A 27,576-nucleotide genomic window follows, 5' to 3' on the forward strand; every position below is an offset into this window, starting at 1 on the left:
TTCGTCTGGCAGTGAATCTGGGGTATGAGACTTGGCCGCTGTGTGTAGAGTATATAGAGATCGTGGGTGTCTCGAGAACCGGTAACATGGCGGTTTTAGGCGGTTCTACAGGGTATACGGTGTTTTAAGGGTGGAAACACCATGCTTTTCTTCTCTTTCTTTCTTTTCCTTTGGCTTTCCTTTAACGACTCGTTTTTATGACCGTGATGACTATGCTGGAAGGAATGATTATGACGGGATCTAGGACAGAAAAATGATTTCCTCTGGTGATATGGATAGTATGGATGTCGTCGATGAATCATTTTATGTATCATGAATGGATGGCATGTACGCTTTTGTGTTTCTACTTTGTCTTTGACTTTCTCTTTCAAGAGGACCATAACTACTGTAAGGCTTACAGGCCTGTCATGTTTCCTCGGTGCAGATATTTATAGACTCGTTTAAGGTTCAGGCAGAAGACGGGACGGAATTCGGCGAAGCGTAATCCGAGACATTAGAATGTTTCTAGGAATTGTATCACTTCGAGGGGAGTTGTACAAGTATAATATTAGAATAGAACAAGCTAAAATCTGATAACGAAGAATTGCGAATACGAGAGTAGTTATGCAGACAGAATTCGGAGACTACGGGTAACGAATTGTATGGGGGAGTAAGGTAGCTTTGACCACTTGGGGTGCAGGTCAGTAAGTGATCATGACTTGAGACAAACCTGAGGCATGTGCGCATGCCGGGGAAAAGCTTACGTATGTATTTCCGAGAGCGGCCAATTTGTCGTTGACAGATTTAACAGGGTGAGGATTGGAAGAGAATGATAGGGGTAGGATAATTATGTACGCTGACGGACTCCATGCAGGGTTACTCCGTAAATAAAGAAAAGGATGCCCGCATTCAGGGTGTTTCGATTGAATTAGAACCTTTACCTACGGAATACTTCCAGACTAGGAGTGGAGCGACACCCGAACGGGATTGGACCCTGGACCATGTAAAGGTACGGTAACAATCAGATTCAATGGTTGTCGGGGTCACCAGCCGCCACAACTCTCAACTTCTAGGTTCCGAATGCAGTTGTCTCCTCTCTCCTTTGAAATTGCTCTCTCAAATCAAGTCAAGTCATTCATCTTTGTGATTTGCCCTTGTCTTCTTTCTGATCGATCTTCCACGACCCGGATTTCTGTCTCCTCTATTCTTCGTCCATTATTCCCGCGATTTACATACAAAGTACATACATACTTCCCGCTTATGAGCTGTGGCCCCTCACCTCACATCCCGTCGCATCTATTTCGGTGACATTGTCTGATTTCTACAGTATGATCTTTCCTGGTGTTCTATCGTGTCACCGACTCTGAAAGTTGTCACCATACGCAATCCCACACGCTTTCCGTTTCGGTTCGAATGATCTGATTGATCCGGACACTTCGTCTGGGTCGTTCGGGAACCGTGGTTCCAGACTCTGTTCCTGCCCGCTGATCCGGTACACTTTCAGGGCCTTTTATCTCCCATTAATTAACCCAACTGCTTCTGCGCTGTCCCCATTTGATTCGGCTCCTTGCTCGCTCGCTCAACTCTCCATTTCACCACATCTACCTGTCGACAACCTACTATTGGGACTTCTTTATTAGTTGCATAGATTTATTCTCGCGGAATTTTATCCAAACTCTCATCACGACATCTAATAAGAGTTAAAAAAAAAAAAAAGCATCGCCGCTTCTTGTCCATGAACATGTCCGGTCCCCACCGGACATTCAGCTTCAACCAAGGTGATGACGGTGCAGGGGAAGTTTCGCCAGTTCGTTCTCAAGACGGGAATTTCGCAAACAGTCCTCCACAATACAGCGACATTTCCCCCGTTTCCGCCAGAAGCCCCCCCTCTAGTGGGTTTCTCTCAGTCCAGGAAGAAGGCGACCGAGGTTGGGGTCAAACCCTGGGAAACGCGCAACCGATGCGCATGAATTCAACGACACCAGGGATGGATAATCTTGGCCCTGCCGCCGTTGGCGGTGGAATCAGTGGTATCGCCCTTGGCGTTGCCAACTCCCATAACCGCCAGAGTGGAATTGACGCTTTTAGGGATACAGACGGACGCAACATGCCTGCTGAACGAGGTTATAACACCACCGGATCGGACAACCCTTATATTCCGACACCACCCGCCGGCGGATCGCACGAAAGCTCTGAGAACTTGCGCCCTCGAGACTCTTACGGCTCTAATGTTGCACTAGGAGCCGCTGCTGCTCCCGCGGGCCAATTAACTCCAGGTGGCTCAAATCCGTCTCAACGCAGTTTTTTTGACAGTCCGTATCAGGGTATACCGGCTATGGATGCGGGCCCGTATCAACGACAGTCCGCCTACAGCTCCGCTGGGGATTATCCCCTCGTCATAAATCCTGACGAGATAGCCGATGATGGGGACGATGGCTTCATGCCCGCCCCAAATAGCAACTCCGCCAGTCAAACTGCGAGGGCAGTTCCGGCGGCTGCGACTGGGGGGGGCGCTGCAGGTGGGCTATTTGGCTTGTTCAGATCGAAGAAAGTCGACAATCCTTCCTATGGACCGGTGCCAGGGGCACGCTTGGAGGCTGGAGAAAAGAGCCGATGGACCAAACCTATGCCTGGAGGGGGCAGTCGCAAACGCGGGTGGATCGTAGGCATAGTCTTGGCCTTCATTATTGTCGGGGCGATCGTCGGCGGCGCTGTCGGCGGTACTTTGGGCAACCGAGAAAATGAAGATCCGGACCCCACCACGGAATCGGCGTCCAGCGATACGCAATCGAACGGTGACCTCGACAAGGACTCCTCGGAAATCAAATCTTTGATGAACAATCCGGACCTCCACAAAGTATTTCCAGGTATGGATTATACTCCCTGGGGAGTCCAGTATCCGTTGTGCCTCAAATACCCACCTTCTCAGAATAACGTCACTCGCGACTTGGCAGTGCTTTCGCAGTTGACCAACACTATCCGGCTATATGGCACGGATTGCAATCAGACAGAGATGGTCTTACATGCCATTGACAGGTTGGAATTGAAGGACATGAAGCTCTGGCTGGGTGTGTGGATTGACTCAAATGACACGACGAACGATAGGCAGATCAAGCAATTGTACAAGGTCTTGGACGATGCAAAAGACATTTCCATCTTTAAGGGCGCTATAGTCGGCAATGAAGCACTCTATCGAGCGGGGAATGACGACACTAGCGCGCAAAAGAAGCTGATTTCTTATATGGACGATGTAAGGAATCACTTCAAAGAGAAGAGCTTTGACCTCCCAATAGCGACATCGGACCTCGGTGACAACTGGAAGCCAGAACTTGTTAAAGCCTCGGATCTGGTCATGTCCAACGTGCACCCCTTCTTCGCAGGTGTTAAGGTTGAAGATGCTGCTAGCTGGACCTGGACTTTTTGGAATGCCCACGATGTCCCGCTAACGAAGGGTACAAATAAGAAGCAAGTCATATCCGAGGTGGGGTGGCCAAGTGGTGGAGGTAATGATTGCGGGTCGAACAATAAATGTGCAGACGATAAAGCCGGCTCCGTAGCCGGCGTTGATGAGATGAACCAATTCATGTCAGACTGGGTTTGCCAGGCAATGGAAAATGGCACAGATTACTTCTGGTATGTCCACCCGCTTCAACTTCAGTCGGATCTCATTCTAACAGATACTCTAGGTTCGAGGCGTTTGATGAGCCTTGGAAGATCCAGTTCAACACCAAGGACCAGAATTGGGAAGATAAATGGGGCCTTATGGATGCTGGGCGCAAGTTGAAGCCGGGCCTCAAAATCCCTGATTGTGGGGGTAAAACGGCTACATAATTCAAGGTGCCTTTTGTTTTGTCATGAGCTCTTCTATGATTTTGACGAACTCCCGTTCTCCCTCCCTCTTTCCCACTTTCATTGACGATAATAATGACCACGTTCCCTTTATGATGCGATATAGGCTTTGCGAGAGCTTGCTTCGGTGTTTAATATTTGTCTGATTTGTAATTTAGTGGATGGTGGAAATGTTTGATTGATGTATTTTCATGTCCCTTCTGTGCGAAATGTTTACTATTGTTCTATACTGCACATTCATTGCTGGATGTTTTTTTGATGGAAGAGTGTCCCTGTATATATCTGCTGAGCATTTGACGTTGATGGGCAGGTTTCAGGATATTGCAAATACTACATTTGTTTAGCGTTAGGGAGTCGGTTTACAGTGGATCCGTAGTAGCAGTTTATTTCCACCTGGTTAGTCTAGTCGGTCAGGTCATTAATCGTATCATACAGATATATTTACAGTGGTTTCCAGACACAACGTCGCCCCCTCATCTATTCCCCAGCGTTGTCGGCCTCTGAGGGTAGATACACCCTCATATTCCAGAATGCATGTTCCATGTCCTCAAACCGCGGAATCCTTACCGACCTCCTTGATTCCGCGAACTGCCTCACTGCCTCCGACTCGATATCTTCCAAGGGGCCACCAAAGACGAGGACAGGCGCATGAGAAAGCAGTTGCTCAAGATGCGTCCGTTCCGCACCGGGGCAGTAGAGGACGGTGTCCGGGGAGACTTGTTCGAAGGCGTGAGGATGGTCGAGAACGGTGATATCAAGAGACGCGAGCAGGGACTTGTCGTGAGTATTAAACACAGGGTCTTGGGCGTAAACTTGAAGGTTGGGGTTAAACTTTCCTAACCAGACATTGTCAGTATACAAGTAATCACCCACATGTAGAAAAGAGGACAGAACGATAAAAGAAAGCAATACTCACTCAACAAATCCAAGACGCTCACCAACCCGGCGAGCTGATACATCGATACACTCCTCCGGTCCACCCAACCACCTTTCAAAAACCCGCTGGGACTTCCCAGACCAATACAGACCATGCGATCCACTTTTGCCGTCGCCGACGATAATGTCCCCTCAACTACCCTCCAACTCTCCGACCCCTCCCATCGTTGTCGATAACCCTGGAACTGTGTTTGTAGATCTTCCAATTTCAAATTCGTCGGCGCTTCGGCGGGGACAAGGATCTGGGACTGCTCGCCTTGTTCTGTATTGCCATGATGTTTTTGGGAGGTGTGCAAAACTCGACGGGCGCTTTTTCCGCCTGCCGTGACGTGCGTCCAGCCGCTGGAGTCTGTGACTTCGAGACGCTTGTGGTAGTTGAGATTTCTCTTGCGGTTGCTGTGGGGCATTTTTGCAGGGATTTTTAACTGGGATTGAAAGTTAGTGTTGGAATTGTGATTGATTGAATGAATGAATAAATTAGATTAACTGATCGTGATAAATGCGGGCGGTCAAGAGTGTTGTTATCTTATCGGGTTTGCATCTCCAACAAAATAGTAGTCTGATAGTATAGGCGATGTCTCTGATACTCATATTCATTCCTTCAATCATCCACCAAATGATGGCAAGAAGGTAAGTAGCAGAGGGTAGCATAACATGTCGAGATGCTGAATGCTTACCCTCAATAGTTTTGTTCCATTCACCACCCCCCCTCCCATCAACGCTCTTGCTCTCCCTCAGATGATCTCTCTAAGCGCCCAGCCTTCAGTAGCGGCTGTGATGTGCCTTTCTTAGCGTCCGATTAGGGGCGCTTGCAATCCCCAACTTCCACGAATGAGACGGCCGATCACCCTGCCGAAAGTGATGCCACCTGCAGTGGGCGTCTTGGATCTCCTTCTTGGTCCAATCCCAGGCGTTGATCTGCCTCTTACTCCCCTCACGTACATCCAATGCCTTGCTGCAGCTGTCACTTTTGTTCACAGAGTTCTTGTGTAGCACACCTCATCTGCGGGTGTGGTCACATCGCGCTTCTGCATCCTCACTCGTCCGGCATGTTCTTCTCCTCCCCGCTGTGTCTGGAGGTGGGCGCTATGGCAGGATTTAGCTCATGCCTTGGGTCCCTCAAAAAGTCTTGTCCACCCGCTCCTCCTCCTAACCATGCTGGAAGCTTGTTTCGAGGATGATCGTTTGGGACAATTGAACTGTTCGCATATTGGTTGACGTCGAGTTGACTTGATTCTCTGGATGTGTTTCTAGTCGAGAGAGCACAGGAGACTTCCACATCTCTGCGCTCTTGCGCCGTCTTTTGTCAGCTTTACTTCTTGGTCTCCCCCTTTCTTTATCTTGGTCAACGAGGCTCATTCTAAGCACCATGACCTTCCAATCATCAATATCCAAATGGATGGCCATTCTCCTTATATGCCTGGGCTTGGCAAACGCCCACACGGTCATCACGTATCCCGGGTATAGAGGGAATAACTTGCACACAAACGGCACCGTCGAGGAAGCCAATGGTCTCGGCGCAGCCATCAGGCTTAACTCTTCAGCCAATGCAACTGACAGTTACTCCTTGATATATCCCTATGGGCAAGAATGGATTTACCCTTGTATGATGACCCGAGAACAGCTCATCTAAGCTATCAACTTTCTAACGATGGGTTATCCCACAGGCGGAGGCATGCCCACATCAACCAACAGAACTAAATGGCCCGTCCGCGGCGGTGCGGTCGCTTTCCAACCTGGCTGGTTCCAGGGTCATGCGACAGCGTTCATCTACATCAACCTGGGTTTGGGAACGGTGCCCCCGAATATGAGCCACCCCATGATCCCACCCTTCCAGATCAACGGTCCTTCCAATGACCCGTATCCGGGCACGGTCTGCTTGCCACAAGTCCCGTTGCCGGCCAGCATCAGCGTGAGCCCTGGCGATCATGCTACGATCCAAGTCATTGAGACGGCCAAGCATGGCGCCGCTTTGTACAATGTATGTTCTATGTGTCTTGAGTCTTGGCCAACGGATATAGGCTGACATGTTATAGTGTGTGGATATCGAATTCGCCGAACCAGAAGACGTCGCCGAGGTCACCCGCGATAATTGCTTCAACTCGAGTCATATCACCTTCTCACAGGTCTTCGCTTCAACATCGCTAACTTCGGGTGCAACGAGAGGGACGTTTACAACACTATTACCTGTGGTTCTGGCGACTGTGATGGGTTTTATGATGATGTAAATGTTCATTTTGTTTGTCACGATACTCGTAATTGAGCCCGCTTGCTAGGCCGACTTAACACCCATATATACATACCATACCCAATATAGTTTCCGACTTCTCACTCTACATGTGGTTAAATGTGTGCATTAACCTGCTTAATATGAAACTTTCTCACAATATACAACCATGCATACAATGCCCTTTCCTCCTGTCGTCATCTACAAACCCCGAACCAATTCCAAAACAACCTCCACAACAACATCAGGACACTCCTGCGGCGCCCAATGCCCAACCCCATCAACCAACCTCAAGATCCTAAAATCCCCACAAACCCTCCCGTCCACCATCTTCTCCAAAGCCCCAGGCTCCTGATAAATCCCCCAATCCAACTTCCCCGACACAAAAGCCGTCGGCACCTCAATCTTTCTCCCGGCAAACACATCGAAATCCCCCGTATACCGTCCCCCCGCCGCCGTCCGCACCCGATACCAATTCAACCCTCCCTGAAACCCCGTCCGCCCAAACTCACCCACATAAACCCCAAGCGCCTCATCCGACAACCACTCCCGCGAAGCCTGCACCGCAGCCTCCGACTCCTCCGCCATATGCCTCGCCACAGCCTCCGGCATACTTGCCTCCACCGGCATAACATAGTAATACGGCAACTGCACCAACTCCCCTGCGCTCCACCCACTCAACGGAACCGGCCGATTTCCACCCCAAGACCCACTCTTGAGATGAAAATACCCCCGCAGGAAATCCGCCAGCCCGTTCGGTGGCTTCGTCATCTCCCCATCCGCCACTTCAGTCGAATAATACCACTTATAATGCTTCCTTCCCAGCGCAGCAAGCTCAGCATGCACGTGGCCCCCAGCCGCGGACTCCGTCCCTCCGCTCTCCTTTTCTCCGCCCCCTGTCCCTTCTCCGGGGGCGGAATAAGCTGTGTTAAAGGGTAACACCGGACTCCCATTGAAGGGGTGGCTGAGCAGGACAAGGCTGGTGAAGATATCGGGCCGGATGAGCGCGCACATTGCGGCCGTTACGGCGCCGGCGTCGTGCCCCACGATGCATTTCACCGATGTGTAGCCTAGGGCGTGTACAAGCGTCACCATGTCCCGGACGAAAGAGGTTAGCGTGAAGGTGTTTAGGTCGACCTTATCGAAGGGGCGGGTGTCCCAGCCTGTTGTGCGGCCGAAGCCGCGTTGGTCTGGGGCTACAACGTGGTAGCCGGCTGCTGCGAGCGGGGGGATGACTTTACGCCAGGAGAAGGCGAGTTCGGGGAAGCCGTGGCAGAGGAGGAGGAGGGGGCGTGGGGTGTTTGGGTCTCGGCCGGATTCGAGGATATGGAAGGTGAGGGTTTTGGTGGGGATGAGGCGGGTGGTTATGGTCGGGGGGAGGGGGAGGGGAGGGAGTTCGGTGGTGGTAGTGGTCATTTTTGGGATTTTTTGGATGAAGGTATGGTAGTATGGGGATATGGGTGTGTATATGATTGCGGGGGTTCGTTTGAGGGTTCTAGGTTGGTGTAGGGTGTGTTGTGGTTCTGTTCTGTTCTTATATACAGAGTTGAATGTGTAGTTGATTAATATACATAGATCAGCCTTATTGATTACCCGAGGTGGAGAGGGTGGTGCATATCACATGCTGTGGAGCTGTTGTTTGTAGTTAACTATATCTTGAGGGTGAGTAAGCCATTGATTGGCTGGTCGTTGGTTGTAGATCATGTTTCGTTTCTGGTAGAGTTATAGAAGACTACTGAAACTTTGGGACTTCAATATCTATGCATTCCCCACCCATGACATCATATTTGTTGTATAAATCGGTGAACCACTATCTGGTTGAGTCGAAAATCTCTTTAAAGGATCTCTGTATATCCATTCTTTAAACCAGCGATGCATGCGTTAATGTCGTCTTGTAGTTATCACATTATATTATATGAAGAATACTAATTCATCAAAGAGACACCCGATGTATACAGGATCAGACCTTTTCATATAATTATGAAGTTTCTAGTCGATTTGAAATGATTGGCGAATTGTTTGGCCCAATCGCTGGACAGCGCTATCCATCACTTCTTCGCTGGCGCTTGCGAACGTTGTACGGAAAAACAACCCGCTCGCAGGCGTGCTAGATTCGGTGCGGAACCAGGAACCGCGAGCGCAAAGAACTCCATTACCAATAGCTTGGTTGAAAATTTCTTCCTCGATCTCTTCAGTAGAGCGGCGAGGGTAATCTGGATGTTTAGAATGATCGACTTTGAGCCAGAGCTGCGGTATGTTGTCAGCAATAGTGCAAGACAACCAAGGAGTAAAGGAGAGAATATACTCACAAACATGCCCGATGCGGGGGGTGTCCAACTAACAATGGACGTGGGTAAGTATTGTTCGCAAGCAGCAAGCAGCGTGTTCCTTCTTCTGGTATAGTTATCTTTCAGATCAATCAGCCATTTTAAGTATCCTTCATGCCCCCAGGTTTCATCAAGCAGTTTCCACAGCATGATTTGTGAGATTCCGCTTGGACCGTGATCGGCAACCTCGGAGTGATAGATATATTGTTGGACTACCTGCGCGCTGGCTGTGATCCATCCCAATCTCGATCCCGGTGCGAGTACTTTGGAGAAAGAATCCATGCGCAACACTCGGCCGTCGACATCAATGGTTAAATAGGAGGGGACAAGTCCAGCGAGAAAAGATTCAATATCCTCCGGGGATTTGTATCCTGAGCCATTTCTGCCCCGATAGGGGGGCATTTGAATAAAATAATATGGTTCATCTTCGATCATAAAGATATCATGCTTCTGGCAGATTGCATAAATGTCACGACGTCGTTTGAGACTTTGGGTCGCGCCTGTTGGATTCTGTCCCGAAGGAACTGTATACAGAATGTGTGGCTTTCTGGCGCCACGGGGCCGCTCATCCCAAGAGCTAAGGAGGTCATCCATGCTCTCTGGAAGAAGGCCTTCGTCGTCCATTTTGACGCCAAAGGCTTTAATGCCCAGGGGAGCAAGGGTTTCAAGTGCAGTGGCGTAGCTGTATTCCTCGGTGAGAATGGAGTCACCCCGTTCACGATCGCAAAACATGCGAATGGTGAGCTCAAGAGCACCGGTGCTCCCGATTGTCTGACAGACTTGCCAGTCAGCGTAGGCTGGATTATGGACCAGCTCGGTGTGCTCTGTGAGGAAGCGCAGCATCTGGGCCGAGCCCATTGATTGTCCATAATTCAATGCGATGGAGAGGTCATACTCTGAGAGCCCAGCATTAACGTCGTACTTTCCAATGCTGACAGTCTGGGTTGTAGGACTATCGGGCGAAATCGCATTCTTTTCGGAGAAATGTGGCGGCGTGGGCACACGAAGGCTGCATTTATAAACCGGAAAGTGTTCGCTAGATGGGAGACCACCCCCCAGAGAGACGAGGCCCGGGGTTTTGAGGTACCCAGCGGCTTGTTTGAGCATACCAGGCAATCGTGACTTGCTTTCCCGGCTGAAATGAGCTACATAAAAGTGTCAGGAACTCAAGTCGATTTCTTTGTCAACATTTGTTTCTAGGAATAGGCTCTCTCACAGTCCCAACTCTTAGCTTTCGGTTTGCCGCCTCCCTTATATCCTCATGTTAGGGCATAGTAATGGAAGATTGGGTGGATAATCTCACAGTGGCCTTGAACATGTCGCTGTTAGATTTAGCACCCACGCCAGCGACAAGCTTGCCAGCTTTGGCTCTTCTCTCATAAATATCATTTAGGTGTCTCCGTTTGTCAGAGACACCTGTGCTGCTCAGCCGAGTTGCCATTGTAGTATCGATCGAAGACTAGCCCGAAGAGAAGCGCTTATACTGGTTGAATGAGACGGCTCAAAGAACGTCTCAAATGCAGAAATCGATCCCTTTTCTGAGGCCCAGGGGATATGTAAATGACGCATATTGCAGTGCTTCCTCATAGTTTAAGACGAAGAAGTTTCTTGGACATCAGAAGTCTGGTACGAATTGGGCCTTAAGGCGCGACAAGCGGGGAGTTTATGCGCCCTAGGGCTTATGAGTATCCACTTAGCCCCGCGTTGGTTTTCGGGTTGCCACCAAAAGCGCAGCTTGGTGTGTTGCTCTAAGATTGGGCGTATAGGGCGGCATGGTACTTAAAATGTGCGCCCAGACCGTGTGCAGAAAGTAAGTTGATTATTTAATAGATCGGAAAGCCGAGTGAGAAAGGTGCCATTTCTTATTCAACTCGAAAGGTGCTGTCTCCGAAAGGAGGACAGCCATTCGTCGTTATCGGCTATAGTTTGCTCCCATGCATCTTTATCCCCATACACCAGCCGCCGGGATTCATCTTGGAACATCTTATCGGTAGGGAAAACGCCATTTGCGATGCTTTGTTGTGCAAAACGCCCTAAGCGAAAAGTCATCCACCTTAAATAAGAGGTAGGAGTGAGATCAAACACCGGTCTAATGTTAGAGTCGAATACATCGAGTTGCCGGTCTGAATATACCTCTCCATTTCGTTGATAAATTTGGGACAGATGATCGAGCGTTCTTGGGTCGGTCGCAGAGAACGGTACCATGCTTTTGGCTTCAGAGCCCAGGAGGTAAGGGGGGAAGGCGTTTTGGATCTGAGCTGCGATAGATGATTCAAAGCAGTGGTCTCCTTTCCAATCGTTCATGGTCAAGCCTTGCCGGAAATGTGCCGCTAGATGATCGGCACGTGCTTGCCATGAGGGTAGCTGTTCATCACAAAAGCCGCAGCGAGAGATGATCGAAGGAGGTTCGACCTTCCAGTCTTCGATAATTGGTAGAGTTTTAAGACTATGAAATCCGCGAAGGTGCTGAACAAGGTGGTCCTTGCGTCTGAAACAACGCGTCACTTGGGCGCTATGACAAGCACTATGGTTATGGCTCTCCAGATGATCGTCAGTCGGATCAAGTATGTTGCAATAGGCACAGTGGATTCTTCCCGTCGAGGGTGACAGAACTGAGCCACCATATGGAGCACAAGCCCATTGATCGACATTCAGGTGGAGAGATTTTTCATGGCGGGTCCAGTCGTGCTTTCTCGTAAAGGTATCGCAACAGAATGTGCAATGGAATATTCGAGCGTTGCTACTTCGTACTGCATCATTCTTCCGGGACTTTCTAACTTGGCCTCGGAACGCAGGTATTGGGCTTCGGCGGCCGACCGATCTCGACGATCTGGCTGATGCAACCGAGCTTGACGAACGGCTTGTGCCGCTTTGAAAGCTAGCAATAGATTCCGCTCTTCTGCCTGAGCTTGAACCAACCACTCCTCGGGTGGACATTTTGCGTAAGGCATCTGCTATAGCTGACAAAGATGCTGGCTCGGTTTCTGGAGGGCTCTCGCGCCATCTCTGCATTGGATCCATGCCGCTATCCGATGATATAGACGTGGGTGTTGATAAAGAACGCCCGGTTAGTCCGCGATGGCTGAGGCTGTTGCTTCCGCTGCAAGGCAGGCTTGCGCTTGCATTTGAGCTATCAAAGTCTGGTAAAGCCACGTCAGGTTCGCAAACCCCCAAATTTGGCATAGATAACATGCTCGGTGACTGTTGTAGCTGTAACTGTCCATTATAATTGCCAATATATTGCTGTTTCTGTAACTCTGCCATATTCCAGGTCTCGATGTTTTCAGTGTCGTAAAAGCTGTAGGACGAAGCATCATAGAGAGAGTTGTCCACCTCGGGGAGTATCATCTCTTCGTTGAGCGGATACATATTGAGGGGCACATGCTGACTACTTTCAGAAAGGAATGCTGTGGGATCATCACGAGGCCCATAATTCTGATAGGATGTATCCCCCTGCAGTAAAGCTGAGAGCATACCTTCAGAGGGTTGAGCTACAAGAATAGTTTAGAGATACTACCTTCTCACAAGGGGCGTATGTATACTAACTATTAGGAGATATACTATTGAAGTTAGTTGGGTAAGAGTCGACATGCTCGCGCTGAGAATCCATGAGTGCTCAAGTTGAGTGATAGTAGTAGTAGTAGTAGTAGAGGTTAATAGATGGTTGAAGGAACGCACGGAGATTTTAATTAAACCTTATCAAGCTAGTGAGGCCGATTGCGGACTGAATGGAGCTCTGGATATTTTACCGAAATCTTGGTATTTTACGGCCAAAAGTTGGCAGTTATTGCTATAATCTCTGTAATCAGTTCGAATGGGACTTTGGATGTTCGCAGATCCATAGGACTCCATGATACATTTGAGTTCTTGAACGTTGACTCGGCGATGACCGTTCAAACTACTTAATCACACACAGCTGGTTGTATATGAAGGACGAGCAAGAAAAAATTATATTTGTTAAAAAATGATGAAAAAGCAATGGCGAAGCCCCCGGCGAGGCTCGAACTCGCAACCTTAAGATCGCTTGTAAAGCTAGAAGTCTTACGCGCTACCATTGCGCTACGGGGGCTGTCGTTGCGTTGGTTTCAACTTTTAGGATTTATTAAAGAAAATTTAAAGCATCCAACTAATTTTTTAATATCCCCGTGAAGTTATCAGCAGATATATATGTCCATGAATATATTGGCAGAGGGGAATTATGTTTGCATTATTCTCATAATATACTACCTTGATCTAGTCGGAACTGTAGGTCAGACATGAAATGCCAGGCGACAAGCAGGATCGTCCTCTCTTGTATAAACACAAATCTCACTTGGTTACCACCCCTCAATATCTATATCTGGCGGGAACTTGATAGAACAGTAAGTAAGAGAAATCAATATCTCTTAAGTTATACCAGAGGTATAGTATACTAGTATACTTTGCCCTGCAAAACTCCTTTTCCTTTTCGCCAAATCTTTCGGCTACACCCAGCGACGTTCTTTTCAGTTTTGTAGCCTTCCCTTCTCGAGGACTTAAGGCAAAAGACTCTCGCCCCAGTGTTTGTAGGGGTCAGTAGCCGGATTAAGGAATCTATCCGCAGTCGCTTGGTTTATTAAAGGTGTCAAATCCTCGACTCGGGCTTGAACATGACGTGTGGTGTCTAGATTATCTCTATTAATAGTCTCAGAAAGACTGGCTAATTCTTTATGACCCTGTCGTCTCGTTTTGGCGTTCAGACAATCAAGTCTGTGAATGGACTACCGCCATATTCTCTACCAGAAGAGTGTCCCATTGGTTGTCGTGATTTGGGTTTCAGCAGTATTTGTAACTTCCTTTAGCACCACAGAGGTGCTCCATGAATAACATGTCCTGTATTTCCACTCAGTTATAGACTAGTTCATTTGATTTGTTTTTATAGCTTTCGCTGTCAAAGCTTTTCATAGACACGAATGCTTTCCCTCTGATACTCTCAGGACAAGGAGGCCTCTCGGAGGCGGGTCCAGCTTTCCCCTTCTAAGTGCGTGCAATGCCCTCAAAAGACCACGAGAATTATAGCATTTCTCATCGGTCCCTTCAGTTAGGTCATCAGGTGTGAGACTGGAGAATCGCTTGAGGTTATAGATGCATACAGGAACGTTGATTTCGTGGAAGGCACAGCTTTGCGTAGGCCTGTCATTGACTACCGATACTTCTGCATAAGACAATAGCTCAGTGTATCGAGACTGCATGCGAAGGGGTTTGGTTGTAAAGCTGTAGGTTCGGACGAATTTCTAGGCCAATTCGAAGTGAAAAACAAAAAAAGAAAAGAAAAGAAAAAGAAAGGAAAGGAAAATAAATGCTGGATTGAGAACACATTGATAATAATAATGGTTATTAAAAATTGGTTTAAAAAATTGACTAGAAGGTATAAAGCCCCCGGCGAGGCTCGAACTCGCAACCTTAAGATCGCTTGTAAAGCTAGAAGTCTTACGCGCTACCATTGCGCTACGGGGGCCTTGGTTGTGTTTTGCCGGAGCTTATTGTGTCTAAGTCCCCAAATACGAAAATCTCCTAAGGTTAAAGCTTCGCGGCCCCACCGACACAAAAATATATAGTCTTATTTAACCCCTACTACAAACATAAATTTTCTGGATGACACAAATATTATACTTCCTTTCATCTCCCCTCTTCCTCCCCAAAACACTATTGGGGTCATCCATCTAGAGTACCTGATTCTGGTTCATGTAGACTAGAACAAATCAATTCCATTGGCTAAGCCCAACGAATGTTAGCCCTACAGTGTGACGACCTGTCTGTCACGTGGTTAGGCAGGCCTACTTCCCATAACACAATCCTTGTATGATAGTGTTTCTTCTCCCATAGTTGAATTCAGTCGGAAATGCTACAATATCTAACTTTCTGTCGTGGGATTGCTATTTATGAATGAGCAATCATCACATACAGCAGCAGAAAAATAAGAATCCCATATTACTATAGATATACCCCCGTAGAACAAGTATCACACTACAAAATAACCTTCTGAGACCACGGTACTTGAAGCTTTTTACATGCTGGTGAGTTGCGCCTATCTCATTCTATAAGCTTGGTCTAGAAATGGGATGTTATGCCTCGAGAATGCAGCGGTGCTATGCCTGCTGACAGCATATTTGCCTTGATTCGTATTTACAGTTTGCACACATATGCCCAAAAACTAATGTCTTTTTGTTTTTTAGTCCTAGGAGAGTCTAGGAGCAGTAGGCGAAGCTGTAAAATTACTCCTGTGGTGAATATAAGCCCCCAAGTCTAAGATCGATTGCCTCGTCTGTGGGGTCATGTTCTAAACCATTATTAAGATACATAAAAATATATATATAGCATGCCCTATGCTCAATCTATCAGCAACAAAACCTCTAGAAATGCTATATAAACGTATTGGAATGCTGTAAGTGCTCTTTCGAAGCGGTATTCTAGTGTGTTCGATGGATTTGAGCCACGGTCACGACTAGCCATACTTTGCTGCTGGGAATTTGCACGATCCTTCGGTGCAATATCGTCTCGCTGTCGGGTACATGTCGACAATCTCACTAACCCAGAATATTAGAAAGCCCCGAGGCGTGCATGGCTGATTTGTAATTTGCTGCTGAGCCATGTTTCAAGCCCGTCATACCGGACCTTCGGGTTGACCTCAACTCGGAACTCCGGTTAATCGAGTTTAACAGCCTATACGGAATATGTGGCTCTCTACACTATTGGAACCACCATTCCATCATAAGATAGTCGAAGAAACAACTTCGTCTCCGAAGGTCACGTCACGGCCGTGGTGCAGAATAATGCATGATATTGCTCTCTTCGGTGCTCCTGGCTTCACCGGAAGGTTATGCGCACAATTTATTACGCAAAATTACCCCACAAGTCTACAATGGTGCATTTTAGGTAGATATATGTCTCGCTTGGAGAATCTGGTAGGGGGATTGAAGCCATCAATCCCAATCGAGCACAGCCTGGTACGTCTATCTTGTTATCAGCGAAAATATTCCACGATCTAACCCTTTTACATGCGGTCGGCTTCATAGGTTTTGGTCCTGAAGGCCTGTATCGAATTCTTCGGAAGTGAAAGTGGTCATCAATGGGGTCGGACCATTTCACCAGTTCTAAATACTCATTGTAGTAGCATGTGCTACTCTTGGGGTTCATGATGTGGACTTGTAAATAACCAGTTTCCGCTGAAGGCTTCATTTAGTGACGATTTCCAGCACAACAGAGACACCGTGAATTGAAGACATGATGGTGCGTTATGGTGAAACAGCTAGAAAGAGTGGATCTCTAGTAAGAGTGACAGTGGCCTAGAATTGGAAGCTTGAAGCAAAGAATGATGCAGCTTCTACATGGACTCTTCACTTACACGCCGTCGGATATCACTACATTCCTGATTGCGAAGGAGATGCGTGAGCGCGATATTCCTAGCCAATTGAAATTATGGAAAACTTGAGTAAGAAAGGCTTCTGTACCCTTTACCCTAAGGTACTTGACCAGTTACCTACAGCTCGTTCCAGTATTAGAGCAATGAGCGCTGGCTCACTCATGACTGTTCCGATCTATTCGCAACTTATGGCTCGACATGGTATCTTTTGGGGCCATTCATGGAACTTGTCTCCGTCACGCCCAAGCGTTATCCCAAAGCCACCATTGATGACTTGTTTATTTGGATACCGCTGCATTCATAGACTAGGAGCATTGCAACATCTTTTGTAGGTCCAGGTAATGAGCCTATAGAGCACTGTAGTACTTCCTAGAATCTTGACCTCTACGGCCACGGCTTCCATTATGAGGAACACCTTCCAGTCGGCGGCGTCCTCTCTGCTCTTCTTGTGCACTTGCTTACGAAGGCCAATCTCATTCTGCTGTCCATCCCCTTCATACGTGCTCGGACCCGAAGAAGAACATGGTCAGGGTCGTGCCCATCTCATTCGACAGGTTGTGACTTGCAAAGCCCCCGCTCCTGACGTAAACAAACTTCGTCATTTAGAAAGTGCAGAGTTCCGCGCTATTGGAAAGATGAGGGGAAGTGTCTCCCCGCGAATGTGGGCATCCTTTACACACCATGGATCGTTACATGAGTTGAAGTTGAACGCACTTGTGACATGCGTGGGTGCACATTGCTTGCTGGATCGATTGGATGACAGAGCATGAGAATAATGGGGAAAAGAACTTTCAAATATAGTGAATTTGTCACGTTTATACTTGTGGATGAGTTATGTTGATCGTTTGAAGGATGCCGGGGTAAAACTTGAGGTCCAAAAAAATAGAGATACGAAAGCCTAGCTAGTATTAATAGCTAATCACACCTTAAGCTGCTTGTTTTCAGTATTCTTGTCATCGTAGTCTTTTGTGTATTGAGGATTCGGCGTTCCGAATTGGGCCTCAACACTTCACTGTCTAACATTGCTAAAATCTATCAGCAATAAGAGTCGCCCTGGAGAGCACCTTCTCTTTTTTTTTTTTTAAAAAAGACCCGAGATTTCACATTTTTCCCCTCGGTTTAGTCATTGTAGATCTTTTGCGCCATTGCTGAGGCGCCCTGAATTATTACCTTGGGTCTAACCCCTACCAACGCTACCTGCGTCCCTAATCACACCGAAGCGGTTCATTCCCCATAATTCTCCTTGAGCAGCTCTTTTCATCTCGTCTAATTCCTAGGACCTAATGAATGTTCTCAATTATTTGGCAACTAGGCCTACTTTAGTGAATTATACCAGAAGGGTCCTGACTTAATTGCTATGATGTAAATACATTGACGTGTGCATCAGTTTATATCGATATTAAGAACCATCTCTGGGTTAGGCTCTCAACTCTCGCAGTTTCTGTTGTCAATCACTATACTGACACTTTCTCACTGGAAATTCCACTATGCACCTCAACAAAAGCTAAAACACTCTATCCTCCGAGACCATTATATTCCAGAAGATCATCTGATCATCTCTAGGATAAGCGATATAGGCCAATCAGAAAGTTCTCTTCTAGAGCTTACCGCACTGTCCGAGGCTATTAGCCTTGTTAGAATTTCTAATATGGTGTGCGTGTCTTCTGAGTTGGCCTTCATCCCCAAAAATCTTGAATTCCTTATATGTTGACAATGTCCCTACGTTCTAGTAGAAACTACCTACGAAAGCTCGGAGTGTATCTTCCGCGCAGGGAAAACCGGGCTGGTTTAAGCAGCTACTCGGTCCTTTGGATGAGCTCATCCGCATCTGACTGATCTCTGCCAATGATATCGAGATCATTTCGGGCCACAATATCCTGTCGATCAGGAAAGACACGGTGTACCACTGTCGTAAATCATTCCACGTGGCGTGACCATAGTAGCCGAAACTTCGTTCTTTATTAACCATAGACAGAGTAGTGGCAGCCACCAAAAGGCGTGCGCTATCCTCAACGTTGGCGAAATATGCTGTCGGAACCTATTGGTGCTTGGATACTACTGGCCCCACAAGGTTGAGATGAAAGCCTAATATGCAGGTCTGAAGGCCAGACACTATCAAGATAGAGAAACACGCCGTCCCAGTTACCAGCGAGGGCATTCTTTAGAATTCCTGTCGAAGAACTAGGACCGGTATTAATATTCTCCACATCCAAAACACGTCCAAATTTTCTATCGAACACAACACAGTTAGCCTCAAAGGGGGGTTGTTATCCTTCACCCAGGCCTAGAATGTGAGCTCTACAGCAGCTCTACTAGCGCTATACACGCTCCATGAGCTGTCAAGTGACTCCACAGTATGCCCTTCACCTGCGTTCCGCAGACCCTCGTAGTTGAATGTGTCGACCGTTATCTTGTGCGGTTGGTCATAGACGGTCGCCTCGACAGCCTTAGAGCTAGAGCTCAATACATGACGCTGCACCCCAGCTCGAGATGCAGCTTCAAGTGTGTTGATAGTTCCTCGCTCCACGGGGTCCACTGCCTTTTCCGGTTCTGGGCAGAAGATTATAGCAGTTGAAACGTAAATCAACCCCGCCGCTCCTACATACCGTATGTTAGCGCTGGTGTTACTGAATGGAGCAGGGCCATATACCTTCGAAGGGCTATATCGAACGCTCCTTCAGCTGCGAAGTCTCTGACCCAGACAAGTTCGAATCTTCCGGGCTATTTCTTGCCGAAATCTTTGGGTATCTAACCTTGACACTTTTCGACGTCTCGAACCGTGCCCCGCACCCGGTACCCTGCCTAGAGGAGCTTTTCACATGTTTCAGAGCCGATGTAGCCATTGGATCCTAAAACCACGGTTGTCGAGCCGAATGGAATTGCTGGACTATAAATTTTCATTGTAACAAGTAGTTTTGGAGAGAAACGGGTTCAGATTTCCTTGCGTCTAGTAACACCAACCCGACGGGGTTTCTGTCATCTTTATACCCAGGTATACGAAGGACTAAGACAGTGACTCTGTCTAGCAAATAATTTTATGTTATCTAAGATAGAAAATGAGAGAACGGGAGTTCAGCATTAGATATTAAGACACGTGGAACATGGAACTCCGAGTGCAATAGATACACCAAGCTTCTGCTAATTCGGGAACCTAGTCTAGATTAGTTCAGCCCTATGCTGCCTTGATAGTCTCAACGTTGAAATTCGATATTCATCTATCACCCAATAGACTATATTCATTGTAGAGTCAAGATCCATCAATTGTTGGGGTTGCAATGGGTATAATGACGCAAGAAATACCATGGCGAATATGATATTCGGAAACATAGAAACATACGCCAGAGACCACGCAATGCTACAACTTTCCTTTAGGATATCTCTAGAGATCTTCAACGAATACCCTCAGGTAATCACTTACCCACATACTGAGATTCACCTTATCTTTATATTGAAGAGGCAGTGCGAAGATAGTCTTTCTTATGCCCTGGCAAGGTGGCCGAGTGGTTATGGCGCTAGTTGTTTGTCCCCCTCATTCACCAGTAGCATTAGATGTCAACTAACAACCTCAAAGTTAGGTTCTTTCCAATCACTAGTTTCGATTGATTCGCGGGTTCGAATCCCGTCCTTGTCATCAAAGTTTTTGATTCCTGAATCTTCAGTTTCTCTTTTGAGGGAAACATCCAGCTTCTTCGAACAGTATATGGAGTCACATCAGAGTGAAGGAGTATCAGGTTAACGTGGCTATTAAATGTCTGCCTATATAATTCTGGCTGCGGTATATCTTGGAATAATTGTTTTCATTCCCAATGACAATTCCTATTCATATCTTTTTCTTTGGTTTTCATTACTTGACCGGTGGCCTGGATAAGACATTTTCGCTTCGCTTTACTTATGTAGGTAAGATCTTGTCTGAGTAATATAGTAAGAATCTGGCAAGTTCATCGAGCGCTCTAAGGCGCACGGTTCGTGTATGCCTGGCCACACAAGCTTCATAGCTTCCATGTCATTAAACTGCCGTGAATCTCGAAGTTCAAGGATCCGTGTGAAGCTCATTGCGGGTTTATTGTTCTGGGTTTAATTGCAGTCATTTGAATTGTTTGTGGCAAATAGAGACGAATATCCTAATTCTTTTGGCACTGGATGTATGTACAGACCCTATTTTCTCACACACTGTAGGCTCATCAGAGTCAGTCTGTAGACAATGAGACTCATCATGTAGCCCCAAGCTAAACGGTTAGCAATTTTGCGTAAATCACTAACACTAATTCATAAAGCTGCCACTGAAGACCATATCAAATCAGCCAGCACAGTGTTCATGGGAAGGAAACAAGGGATAGTTGTGAATTCGAGAACGGTCTGACTTCAGCCCGGGCAATATACTTTGCTTGGAGTTTAATGTCGTTTCCCCGGGGCACGGTTCATTAACCCAACGTTGGGAACTTAGTCGATCCACTAATTGCTTTTTTATTATAGGTCAGGCTGACTTGAAAATGGTAGTAATGGCCGTGGTGGAAGCTATTGCTGTTCTTTTCATCAGACATTCGACCGTGTCTTTAGAGCTTCGGATGTTAACTACAGCCAAATTTAGAGCTAACTCTATATTCGAAGGCCACACAATCTTCAAGACTGAATATTTTTGTTGGTGAGTTATACGAATGTGAATCCTTGGTTTATGTAGGATTTTGGCATGTTACCATTAAGGTATAGCGAGAAACTCAGAGTCTAGTGTCTAGTTGAGCGTTGAACAGAACATATGCCGATCGTTCTTTGATAGGTCTCTGATATAGGCTTAGAGGTCTCTAGCTAGACTTACATGCACCATGAAGTACTAATATAGCCTAAAACAGCAATGTAACACATTTAAGAGAAATAAACTGTGAATATAAAGCTACAATCTTTAAAGAACTGGTAATTTTCGAACTGTAATCCTATTCACTAAGTATATCGTTTAACCGAAGAACTGATTTTTGGCTCATTGAATATATAAGGACTCCCATCTTCCAGCATGAGTATACTACCTTAAACTGTATCTTTTCTTTATGAATCAGGTTTATTATCCATTCAAATAAAGTACTAACACCTCCTACCACTTCAAGTATCGCACCATGAAGATTACTTTTATCTCTATCTTTATCTTTGCTTTCTCTCTGCGAGCACTGGAGGTGCTGATACTGCAGATAAGACCGAGGAGGCGTCAACCCCAAAAGGGGATAATCACATCAAGCCCCTCTACTTGGTGTAAGCCATCTCATGAAAAAGGACCATTGAATATACGGCTGAATATGAAAGAATTGTGCCGGACGCACTGAAGAAAACCCAGGCGTATGTCGTACACCTTCAATTATCCATGGAAGCAGGCTTGATTGGGAAGTTCCCTGTGCGGAAGGATCTCCGGTAAGCCCTGGAAATACTAAAGTAGCAAATTAGATTATCATAGTTTTACTAACCCAAGTAGTGTGGAGGAATAAGGTCCTGCTACTTTGATATGTATGCCAAAGGCAAGAATCTTTTTGCAATATGTTGAAGGGGCATTAGAGAAGAAGCTCAGCTGCTGGGGGGAAGATACGATGATTTACAGTGGTTGACTGGAGGTTGGAAGAGATTCATGCTTCTTTTCGAAGGAAGAAAGGCTGTTAACAGTAATTCGATCAGGGGCGTTATAGTTAAGGCACTGTACATATGGGAGTTTAGGTAACTCGGTTGTCACGATGAGATGTTCTCGGGAATTCTAAACTGGAAGGTTCATGTTCCTGCGGTTGGGAAAATAAAAAAAACCGAACTTAACCTTAAAAAAACGTTTCGTTTTGATTGAATTGGCGTCATGACGCAAGTTCCAGACCTCTCTCTCCGCCTTAGAAAACAACTTCGCTATGTAATGAAATGATCCCTGACTTGAAACTTGAACTTTTCTCCCCCCAAAAACCACCGTCTTCATGGATTAACGAAGTCAATACCCAAAATTCCGTTGACTCCTTTTTTTAACCTTGCTTTAGCTCTGGCTTGACGAACCCCTCGTGCTCCCCTCGTCACCTTTTCTCTACCATTTCCGTGTCCCCCCCATCCCTCGATCAACACAAACCCCCGTCAAAACAGTCGCATTCTATTCAACGGTCCGAACTGTTGTTTTTCTCGGGTGAGAGGGATTACTATCTATAACCTCACGTGTCTGCCTGGTGGCAACACGCCGTAGGAGTTTTGGCTTGGGTAACCAACATGTTCCGGAGACGAAGGAGCTCGTCGCATCATCAAGTCAGTCTGCTATATGATCTCGCTGCATCAAACATTAACACCAATGTCTACTTCTAGCAACCACTCTCTACATCTAATGCGCAATCGGCTCAGTCGGCCGCCTCCCATGCTTTCCTCAAATCTCAACCCTCCTCATCGAGTCTTTCATCCGCCGCCGCCGCCGCTGCCTTGCGGAGTCTCACGCCCACACCGACTCCCGTGGAAAATGTTCAGACAAAGCGGATGATCCAGCGGCGCGCTTCCGTCGCCTCTCAGTCCAGCCTCTCCGGCGGTTTGCACCCGTCCAGTCAGAATGCTCTTCGTCGGGCCAATAGCTCAAGCTCTATGAGCAGCCGGACTTTCCGAGATCAGTCACCTCATCGTCCCACTTCTAGTTCTGGCCCAGTCCTCATCGCCCCTCCCATCCCTTCAATTCCCCGGGAATATGCGACACGAACCCCCCCCAATCGGCGCTCAGTAAGTGTCGGGCCGTCCATGCGACCGACGTCCCCCGTGAAGCGGCAGCCGTTTGGTCGAGGTGCCAGCGTTGATCCGGATGTCAGAGGGTCGGACCAGGTACCGGAAATCCAGAGGGCCGGAAGTAGGAATTCGATCAACTTCTCCTACCCGATGATCTCTCGGCCTAACTCTCCAACTCTGGCTTCGGAGCCTCTTGACAGACGGGACACCTCCGCCTGCGCATCCATAGCTAGCCATTTATCATCTGCCGATTCCCCGAAAGCGCAAAAATCTCCTCCCCAGACTGCCAATGTTTCCGCACGGAGGAAGACAAGAGAGGTAGTTTCTGGTAGTCCCGGAAGAGGTGCTCAGCCGGTAGACACTGCGGTTTTAGCGGCGCAAGCGGCAATAGTACCCCGAAATGATGAAGCTACATACCAATCATCCCCTCCTCGCTTGGCTGCGCACCGAGATCAGAATGCCAGAGACCAAGCATCTAGGGGGCCTATAGCTTACCAAGCTCGCGACCAGCCAGTACGTGATCAGCCAGTACACGACCAGCATCAGCCTCGTGACCCTGCCCGTAGTGGACATCTTCTAGAGCCAGATCATCAACAGCCACCGTCACGTCCAGTGCTTACAAAACGACCTTCGACTGTTCCTGAAGATTACCAGGGGGAGGAACGTGCGGAAGCAGGCGTGCCGATGGAGGGAATTGAGCCGGTGCCGGTCGAGCCATCGTTGTCGGAGACCCTGCCTATTGCCCGGACACCAACGCCTGAAAAGTTAAAGGACCAATTACCGAGCTCCATCGTCAGCTCACCGGAGTCTACCAGTTCGTTCGGCCCTGACCGGGAATCCCAACTGCCGCGAGCCTGCCAGCCGAGCAGCCCTGGGAGATCGGCTCGCTTCTCCAACCAGCTCTCGGTTATGAGCATTGTTGGAGAGCACTTGCATCAACCTCCTCCCCGGTCAGTGTCTCCTGCCAAATCAGCAATGAAGAACCCGAGAAAGTGCTCGCTATCCCCTGACGGTAGGACTGGAGTAGTGCTGCGGCCCGGCCCCGCTCTCAGCGAACTCTCAGATGGGACTTCTGTGGGATCTGATGAGGGTTCTAGGCTCGGGTTCCGAAGAAAGCCCGTCAAGGTCAGTTTCGATGATGAAGCGGAAGTGGTTGGGGTAGCAGCAAGTCCACCAACCTCCCCAGAAGCTACTAGTTTTGAGTCGCCTCCAGTGAAGTCGAAGGGAAGGACAAGTTGGTTTGGAATGAGTAAAAAGAAATCCGCAGCTGCCGGATCAGATGGATTTGATGAAGTGTTCAAGCCTCGACCTGAGCTCCCTTCGTTTGGTAGTGTACGACGGAGCAAGGATGGCGAGCATCAAGAACCAGTTCGGCAGGAATCAAGTGATAACGAGTCGACAGCTTCCTCAGAGCCTCACGTGTCTTCGAGTTCTTTTTCGAATGACCATGCTATCGGAGCCATACTATCCAACACTCAGTCAGAGGACGCCCATGCACAACTCAAAGAAACAACATCGCCTACCCCTGCAGTGGTGGCTAAGAGGGGAGCACTCACAGAGACTCTGGGTGAAAAAGGTCCCGTTCTCCAAGGAGACTTACAAAATACACAGGGTGTCCGGCCAGTGCCATTAAATTCGCTTCAAGATGAAGGAAAGCAGGAGCCCAATCAAAACCTACCAATGCCTGGGATCGCGGTCCAACCAGCGACCCCTGAAGGTGAAAAAGGGCGCTCGAGCCTTGACTGGTATACCGTGCCAGGAGGATTTCCGCGATCATCTTTAGAGTTCGATTCCACAAGCCACGACTCTACTAGGCGGAAAGACAAGAAGCAGCCCACAGGCGATACTGCCGTCGATATAACTCGGAGCAATATAAGCGATGACGAGTCCGGCGAGAGTATATACAGTGATGCTGAAGAAGGGCTTGAGAGCGATGTTTTTGGTTCTATTAATGCTGTCGTTGATGAACCCCTGTCTGAGCAGCACAAAGATGTAGTGGAAGTGCATGTGACTACAGATGATAACATGCGCAGGATTGAGGAAGGACCATCTAACTTGCCTGACATTCCGCAAACCTGTCAGATTGCTCGCGTGGTAAACCCTGTACACACTTTATCTCTCTCACCAGTTCCAGAATCGCCGGCCTCTTCACACGAGCGACTTCCGTACTCGTCTCCGTACCCTCCATTCCCTGTACGGGCCAACAGTAACACGAATGTACGAGAAATCCCACGTTCCTCTATAGCTACAAGCAAGGAAAACCGATCTATACTGGTGAATGGTCAGGGGGATTGTCCTGTGCGTGAAACAACCAGCTCAATTATCCAAGGCGGCCCACTTCAACCACAATCCGGAAACGCTACATATCAGCCACGGCATAAAGCTGGCTACGAACAGATCAAAAAGCGACCCGCTTCATGGGCCCCAAATCTACTTAATGGTGTGGTTGCAGGTCTAGATGACGAACTGCATGCCAATGCGAAAAGCTCTGAGCCTCAAAGGCCGTTGTCGAACGGCAGTGATTCATCTAGCAGCTTCAAAAGATCGAATCGTCCCCGGAAAAATTCGCCACACACCATACGACAGACTTTACGAGGTCACTCAAGCAGTCCATTACGGACTTCTTCCCCTCATAGAACGAGATCACCGCCTACTAATAGCCGGCCTCTTTCGTCGGGCTCAGGCACTGGTACTCTACGTGTCACTCTGCGGTCGAGTGACCCTCGGCGTGAAAAACATGCTTTTTTCTCTACTGGAAAAGTGCAGAGGGCCAGGAATGCAAGGGTGTCTGGGGCACTGTTTTCATCACGTTTCGCGGAGTCAGACGATGAACAGGACACCAGTCAACACAGATGGCAAAGTCGATTCGGAGATTCAAGCGACGATGAGGACTGCGTAATGAGCAAACTCCCTCCTGTTCGCGGCATCCCTCGGCGAGAAGGAGCCCATGATGGTGACTCGACAGAGTTAGAAGATAGCTCTGATAACGAACAGTCAGCCCCAGTCGCCAAGGATCAAGCAACTAACCTCAAAACTGCCCGGAACCCTGCGCTTGCAGCTGTGGCCAAATCTCGTGGGATGTCTGAGGAAGAAATGGAGGAGTTTCTCCGACAACCCAATGGACGCAGAAATAGTCTGCTTCATCGTTTCAGCATCAGAAAGCCTAGAGCACTGTCGGAGCATAGAATCCCCCGGGGCCACCCGGAAAGCAGAAACAGCTCCCTAAACCCAGATCAAGTACATGAAGATCTTGGACTCAATGGTGGTCGGGGGAATACTATCACGACGATAACCGCAAACAACATTAGGCCAGCCTCTTCCCCCAGACGCCTTAGGAGGGGAATCTCCAGGTCATCCAATGGCGACAGCTGGCCCCTCCGCTCCGATCGCAAAGAGGTGGACACTGACGCTCCTTCCTCGTCCCTGTATCCCGCTGGGCGGCCTAGGACAGCAGACGGAGCCTTTCGAAATGGCAGTACAGCATCAAATGCCGTGGATCCTAACACCGGGAAAGCCGACTTGGCTGGCACCAATGCCACGGATGCCATGGAAGTAGGTTTCGCCTCCGGTCGAAAGAAGCGTTTCCCTCGGCTGCGGAAGGCATTTGGCCTGCGAATCTAGGCCTGTTCTTCTTTATAGTATGGGCCGCACTATTCTTCCCATGTTTATGACACGTCTGCTTTAATATTCGATTTATTCTTCATATGTTATTTTTAATACGTTCGCCTGCTGTCTGTGACTAGGAGGCTCTACCTATACAAGGAGTTGGTGGCACCAGGAAACAAAAGACTAATGAGATACGGCTCACCTATACACGCTTTCAGCGGCCGAGATTGTCTCAGCACCGCAGGTAGAGTGTACACTACTATGTTGATTTAATACTGACATTTGATACCCTCGTTGGAGATGTCATTCTTATCTGTGGCGGTCCGAGGCCAGCAATATTTATTTATTTATGATCCTTTATATATTATGTATCATCTATACAGAGTATAATCATTGACTTCTGTTTAATTTATAATCATACCTCGTCAATTATTTTTTATTTTTTTTCTTTTTACTCGTCTTGGCTCGGTTAACATGTGGGGAATCGGGGCATCGAGAGAAACAATGCGCATGAATATTCCAAAAGTTCTACGATTTACATTGCATTGCATTATATTACAATA

The 27,576-nt window shown here is 47.8% G+C and overlaps 8 protein-coding genes and 3 non-coding genes across 11 annotated transcripts; 4 read left to right on the forward strand and 7 right to left on the reverse strand.

Annotated features, from left to right (window-relative positions):
• Positions 1-1,720: 1,720 nt before the first annotated feature.
• On the forward strand, positions 1,721-3,810 carry bgt3 (putative cell wall glucanase; the record flags this gene model as incomplete). Its single annotated transcript, XM_032047205.1, has 2 exons — positions 1,721-3,612; positions 3,666-3,810. The coding sequence occupies 2 exons, from the start codon at positions 1,721-1,723 to the stop codon at positions 3,808-3,810; spliced, it is 2,037 nt and encodes a 678-aa protein (XP_031899942.1).
• Positions 3,811-4,184: 374 nt separating this feature from the next.
• Positions 4,185-5,440, reverse strand: BDW43DRAFT_277400 (SRR1 family protein). Its single transcript, XM_032042058.1, has 2 exons — positions 4,745-5,440; positions 4,185-4,664 (listed from the first exon to the last, which is right to left on the reverse strand). The coding sequence occupies exons 1-2, from the start codon at positions 5,169-5,171 to the stop codon at positions 4,306-4,308; spliced, it is 786 nt and encodes a 261-aa protein (XP_031899943.1). The 5' UTR covers positions 5,172-5,440; the 3' UTR covers positions 4,185-4,305.
• A 13-nt stretch (positions 5,441-5,453) lies between these two features.
• Positions 5,454-7,426, forward strand: BDW43DRAFT_277401 (copper acquisition factor BIM1-like domain-containing protein). Its single transcript, XM_032042059.1, has 3 exons — positions 5,454-6,368; positions 6,432-6,745; positions 6,801-7,426. The coding sequence occupies exons 1-3, from the start codon at positions 6,134-6,136 to the stop codon at positions 6,990-6,992; spliced, it is 741 nt and encodes a 246-aa protein (XP_031899944.1). The 5' UTR covers positions 5,454-6,133; the 3' UTR covers positions 6,993-7,426.
• Positions 7,193-8,407, reverse strand: BDW43DRAFT_311517 (alpha/beta fold hydrolase; the record flags this gene model as incomplete). Its single annotated transcript, XM_032047206.1, has 1 exon — positions 7,193-8,407. The coding sequence occupies one exon, from the start codon at positions 8,405-8,407 to the stop codon at positions 7,193-7,195; it is 1,215 nt and encodes a 404-aa protein (XP_031899945.1).
• Positions 8,408-8,980: 573 nt separating this feature from the next.
• On the reverse strand, positions 8,981-11,044 carry BDW43DRAFT_319867 (aminotransferase-like domain-containing protein; the record flags this gene model as incomplete). Its single annotated transcript, XM_032048983.1, has 4 exons — positions 10,622-11,044; positions 10,535-10,568; positions 9,301-10,463; positions 8,981-9,238 (listed from the first exon to the last, which is right to left on the reverse strand). Exons 1-4 carry the CDS (start codon positions 10,757-10,759, stop codon positions 8,981-8,983), a joined length of 1,593 nt encoding a protein of 530 aa, XP_031899946.1. The 5' UTR covers positions 10,760-11,044.
• A 140-nt stretch (positions 11,045-11,184) lies between these two features.
• Positions 11,185-12,928, reverse strand: BDW43DRAFT_311519 (uncharacterized protein; the record flags this gene model as incomplete). Its single annotated transcript, XM_032047207.1, has 2 exons — positions 11,185-12,809; positions 12,865-12,928. 2 exons carry the CDS (start codon positions 12,926-12,928, stop codon positions 11,185-11,187), a joined length of 1,689 nt encoding a protein of 562 aa, XP_031899947.1.
• Positions 12,929-13,303: 375 nt separating this feature from the next.
• Positions 13,304-13,387, reverse strand: BDW43DRAFT_t129. Its single transcript has one exon. It is a non-coding gene; the product is annotated as a tRNA-Arg (tRNA).
• A 1,323-nt stretch (positions 13,388-14,710) lies between these two features.
• BDW43DRAFT_t128 lies at positions 14,711-14,794 on the reverse strand. Its single transcript has one exon. It is a non-coding gene; the product is annotated as a tRNA-Arg (tRNA).
• A 4,189-nt stretch (positions 14,795-18,983) lies between these two features.
• BDW43DRAFT_311520 (uncharacterized protein) lies at positions 18,984-19,542 on the reverse strand (the record flags this gene model as incomplete). Its single annotated transcript, XM_032047208.1, has 2 exons — positions 18,984-19,297; positions 19,371-19,542. 2 exons carry the CDS (start codon positions 19,540-19,542, stop codon positions 18,984-18,986), a joined length of 486 nt encoding a protein of 161 aa, XP_031899948.1.
• Positions 19,543-20,185: 643 nt separating this feature from the next.
• Positions 20,186-20,330, forward strand: BDW43DRAFT_t125. Its single transcript has one exon. It is a non-coding gene; the product is annotated as a tRNA-Lys (tRNA).
• A 2,209-nt stretch (positions 20,331-22,539) lies between these two features.
• BDW43DRAFT_277410 (uncharacterized protein) lies at positions 22,540-27,284 on the forward strand. The gene is made up of 2 exons (XM_032042060.1): positions 22,540-22,948; positions 23,006-27,284. The coding sequence occupies exons 1-2, from the start codon at positions 22,913-22,915 to the stop codon at positions 27,026-27,028; spliced, it is 4,059 nt and encodes a 1,352-aa protein (XP_031899949.1). The 5' UTR covers positions 22,540-22,912; the 3' UTR covers positions 27,029-27,284.
• The last annotated feature ends 292 nt before the right edge of the window (positions 27,285-27,576 follow it).

This window comes from Aspergillus alliaceus (assembly GCF_009176365.1).
Source record: "Aspergillus alliaceus strain CBS 536.65 unplaced genomic scaffold BDW43scaffold_24, whole genome shotgun sequence".
Taxonomy (NCBI): domain Eukaryota; kingdom Fungi; phylum Ascomycota; class Eurotiomycetes; order Eurotiales; family Aspergillaceae; genus Aspergillus; species Aspergillus alliaceus.